The 4,708-nt window shown below is 47.9% G+C and overlaps 1 protein-coding gene across 1 annotated transcript; it reads left to right on the forward strand.

Moving 5' to 3' along the window:
* Positions 1-229: 229 nt before the first annotated feature.
* On the forward strand, positions 230-4,089 carry LOC137299292 (cardiotrophin-2-like). The gene is made up of 4 exons (XM_067967954.1): positions 230-448; positions 1,622-1,723; positions 1,818-1,985; positions 3,717-4,089. The coding sequence occupies exons 1-4, from the start codon at positions 296-298 to the stop codon at positions 3,897-3,899; spliced, it is 606 nt and encodes a 201-aa protein (XP_067824055.1). The 5' UTR covers positions 230-295; the 3' UTR covers positions 3,900-4,089.
* The last annotated feature ends 619 nt before the right edge of the window (positions 4,090-4,708 follow it).

Here is a 4,708-nt window from a genome sequence, read left to right on the forward strand (position 1 = left end):
CTCTCCGCCTCTCTCTCCTCCTTTAAGACGCTCCTTAAAACCTACCTCTTTGACCAAGCTTTTGGTCACCTGTCCTAATACCTCCTCCTTTGCCTCGATGTCAATTTTTGTCTGATTATGCCTCTGTGAAACACCTTGGGACATTTTTCTACGTTAAAGGCGACGTACAAGTTGTTGTTGTTGATGATGACGAAGATGATGATGATGATGAAAGCCTTTAAAAAGCTCGTAGATCAAGCATTAGACATAAAACACCCAACACAATAATACCTGCCTCTTTCTTACAGGTCGCACAATGATGGCTGCTTTCACCCTCCTGGTCCTCTCGGTTACTGTCTTGGCCTCGGCTGCTCCTACAGGTCCCACCAGCCTCAACGTGTCTTTCCACCAGAGTGTAACCCTCTCCAGGAAAATCCTGCAGGATGTGCACACTCTGATTGTAAAATATGTAAGAATGGGCAATTTCATTCTAATGCTAGAGCGCAGATGTTAGAATAGGAACAGGAGTAGGCCATTCAGCCCCTCGAGCCTGATTGTGACTGATCTGTACCTCAACTCCATTTACCCACTTTTGATCCATATCCCTCGTTCCCCTTACAAAAATCAACCAATCTCAATAGGGAAATGCAATGAAATAGTTGGAAATGTTGGGGCGAGGGTCTAACTGGGGGTCACCCAGGAATGAATCTCTTTGTTACACTTAGAGAACTGGGTCTAATTCTGTCTGGTTAGACCACACTTGGAGTACTGAGCACAGTTCAGTTCTGGTTAGACCACATTTGGAGTACTGAGCACAGTTCAGTTCTGGTTAGACCACATTTGGAGTACTGAGCACAGTTCAGTTCTGGTTAGACCACATTTGGAGTACTGAGCACAGTTCAGTTCTGGTTAGACCACATTTGGAGTACTGAGCACAGTTCAGTTCTGGTTAGACCACATTTGGAGCACTGAGCACAGTTTAGTTCTGGTTAGACCACATTTGGAGTACTGAGCACAGTTCAGTTCTGGTTAGACCACACTTGGAGCACTGAGCACAGTTTAGTTCTGGTTAGACCACATTTGGAGTACTGAGCACAGTTTAGTTCTGGTTAGACCACATTTGGAGTACTGAGCACAGTTCAGTTCTGGTTAGACCACACTTGGAGCACTGAGCACAGTTCAGTTCTGGTTAGACCACACTTGGAGTACTGAGCACAGTTCGGGTCTGGTTTGACCTCTAGTTTTGGGAGACCTAAATATAAGATAGTCACTAACAAATCCAATAAGGAATTCAGGAGAAACTTCTTTACCGAGAGAGTGGTGAGAATGTGGAACTCGCTCCCACAAGGAGTAGTTGAGGTGAATAGTGTAGATACATTTAAGGGGAAGCTGGATAAACACATGAGGGAGAAAGGAATAGAAGGATATGCTGATAGGGTGAGATGAAGTAGGGAGGGAGGAGGCTCGTGTGGAGCATAAACACCGGCATAGACCAGTTGGGCCGAACGGCCTGTTTCTGTGCTGTAAATTCAATGTAATTCTTCCTCCACCTTCTGTTATTCCCCACATTGATCAAACACAAATCTGACATCAGCTGCTTCAGGTTTGCCGAATCAAATTGCATTTTCTTTCTTTATTTCAGAAACAAGTGAAAATTGGGAACCCGTCTTTCGAAGATTACAGCCTGCTGTTGAACAGCCTCCCTAGCAGCAGGATGGACTACGGACACTGGCTGGAGATGCAGGTATCACACCTCTCTCTCCCTAATTATCCCCCATTTTCCCATTTGATCGCTGGGGACCAGCTTTTTTTTTTGACAGCTCCCTTTCTTCCTTTAGGATGAAGAACGCTTGCTCCTGAACTATAACGACCTCCAAGTATTCTGGATGCACGTGGACACCAAGTGGGTCCACGAACTCGGCCAAACTCAAGCATCAGTCCTGATTGGATCCATTGAAGGGATTTCACTGGATCTCAGAGACCTGATCTCTCAGCTCAATGGACAGGTAATTAGAAAGTAATGATCAAACTGAGATTAAACTGGACATATTGGACTCCTCCAATGCCTCTCTGCCATTGTCCATCTCAATGGGACTGCCCTCACTTGGTTCCACTCTTACTATGCAATCATGGCCGCAGCATCACCAGCAATGGCTTCTCTTCCTGCCTCAGCACCGCTGCCTCTGGAATCCCCAAAGGAACTAATCTTGGCCCCTCCTCTTCCTCATTTACATGCTGCCCCTCGCGACAACATCCATGGGGTCAACTTCCACATGTACGCTGACCACACCCAGCTCTACCTCACCACTCCCCCTGTGACCCCTCCACTGCCTCTGTGACCCCTCCACTACCTCTGTCGACCCCTCCACTGCCTCTGTGACCCCTCCACTCCCTCTGTCAACCCCTCCACTACCTCTGTCGACCCCTCCACTGCCTCTGTGACCCCTCCACTCCCTCTGTGACCCCTCCACTCCCTCTGTCGACCCCTCCACTGCCTCTGTGACCCCTCCACTCCCTCTGTGACCCCTCCACTCCCTCTGTCGACCCCTCCACTGCCTCTGTGTTGCCAGGCAGCTAGACCTGGATCTGCCGTATTTTCCTCCAGTTAAACACTGGGAGGACCGAAGCCACTGTCTTTGGTCCCCTCACCATCAATTCCATCCCCCCTCCCCAGCCACTGTCTCAGGCTGAACCAGACTGTTCAAAACCTCGACATCCTATTCAACCCTGAGCTCCATCACCAAAACCACCTACTTCCATGTCCGTAACATCGCCCGTCTCCGCCCCTGCCTCAGCTCGTCTGCTGCTGAAACCCTCATCCGTGCCTTTGTCACCTCCAGACTCGACTGTTCCAACGCTCTCCTGGCCGGTCTCCCATCTTCCACCCTCCGTAAACTGCAGCTCATCCAAAACTGCTGCCCCGTATCCTAACTCGCACCAAGTCCCGTTCACCCATCACCCCCCCGTGCTCGCTGACCTACACTGGCTCCTGGTTCCCTAACGCCTTGATTTTAAAATTCTCATCCTCTTATTCACTCCCCACTCTGAGTCAGAAGGTCGTGGGTTCAGGCCCGACTCCAGAGACTTGGGCACAAAAGTCTAGGCTGACACTCCAGTGAAGGACTGAGGGAGTGCTGCACTGTCAGAGGTGCTGTCCTTTTGGTTCAGGCATCAAACTGTGGCCCCGTCTGCCCTCTCAGGTGGATATAAAAGATCCCACGGCCACTGTTTTGAAGGAGAGCAGGGGGGAGTTCTCCCCGGTGTCCTGGGGCTAATATTTATTCCTCAACCAAAACCTAAAACAGATGATCTGGTCATTATCACATTGCTGTTTGCGGGATCTTGCTGTGCGCAAATTGGCTGCTGCGTTTCCTACATTACAACAGTGACCGCACTTCAAAAGCACTTCATTGGCTGTAAAGCGCTTTGGGACGTCCTGAGGTTGTGAAAGGCGCTATATAAATGCAACTTCTTTCTTTCTTTACTTTCTCAGGCGTTGTCTTTGATTTCTCAGCTCCTTGGGGTGAGAGAGTTTCCTTATGTGTGGCTCAGTAAAATCCGTAGAAAATTCAAGTCTTTGTTATGAGTTAATTATAGATCGACAGTTCGGTTCCATTTAGTTCAAGAGGATCCTGAAACCTATCGAGTTCTGAGAAGGTTCTGTTTTCTGTCTCAGTGGGCTCAGTACTGGATTCCAGCAAATCTTTGTTATTGTTTCCTTGTGTGTGTGTTTCCAGATCTCGGCCCTGAGCAGCACCTCCCCAGATCCCCCGGACGTGACTCTCCCCCACAACGTCTTAAACCCAGCTTATGATTGGTACAGCAAGCTGCAAGGTTACATCATTTTCCGTGACCTGGAGCTCTACCTGAACAAAGTGATCCGGGATTTCACCCTCTTAAAGAATAAATACAGAAAGTGAACAAGGACTCCAACAGGTTCGAAAGGACATTGGCGCCTCTCTCCACTATTCCTCAAACTGTTCCACGCAGTGAGTGTTGAAATCAATAGATTGTTCACACACTAAAGCACTGCTGGGAAGGCATTTATAATTTAACTATTGTAATATCTGACCTATATTTATGTATTTGTAATAATTTATTTAATTTAAATAAACAGCGTTCAATCGGTTTTTATATGGACATGATTTATTTAATATCAATATACCAGAGTATAGTCACGTTTAGGGATGAATTGTACTGGGAATTTCAAACACCATCTTATTTCCTCATTCTGAGCACAAGTAAGGAGAGTCAGGGAGGGGCCAGTCAGTGGGACACGTCCCTGGGGGAACAGTGTGAAATGGTTCTGGATAAGTACTTGAAAGGATAAATTTGCAGGGCTACGGGGAAAGGGCGGGGGAGTGGGACTAGCCGGGATTGCTCTTGCAGAGAGCCGGCACGGACTCGACGGGCCGAATGGCCTCCTTCCCTGCTGTAACCTTTCTGTGATTCTTTCTAGTGGAAGGATTCTGTTGTCAATTTCACTTGACTTAATCAATTATTCGGCCCTGACGCCATATTGGTTATAGAAATTATCTTTATTTGAGCAAAAGCAAGATTCAAAGATTCGATACATATTAATATTTAAGTGATAGTTCACAAAAGACCAGGGATTATATTACCCCCCCGTTGCCTTTTGGGTGGCGATTGTAACTCCGCTGCGATCCCAGGCCTCCTCCCGGAGCTCGGGGGGATTTTCCTCTTCCTTCGCCCCTCTCTACCCCGCACT

The sequence above is a fragment of the Heptranchias perlo genome, chromosome 28 (assembly GCF_035084215.1).
Source record: "Heptranchias perlo isolate sHepPer1 chromosome 28, sHepPer1.hap1, whole genome shotgun sequence".
Lineage (NCBI taxonomy): Eukaryota > Metazoa > Chordata > Chondrichthyes > Hexanchiformes > Hexanchidae > Heptranchias > Heptranchias perlo.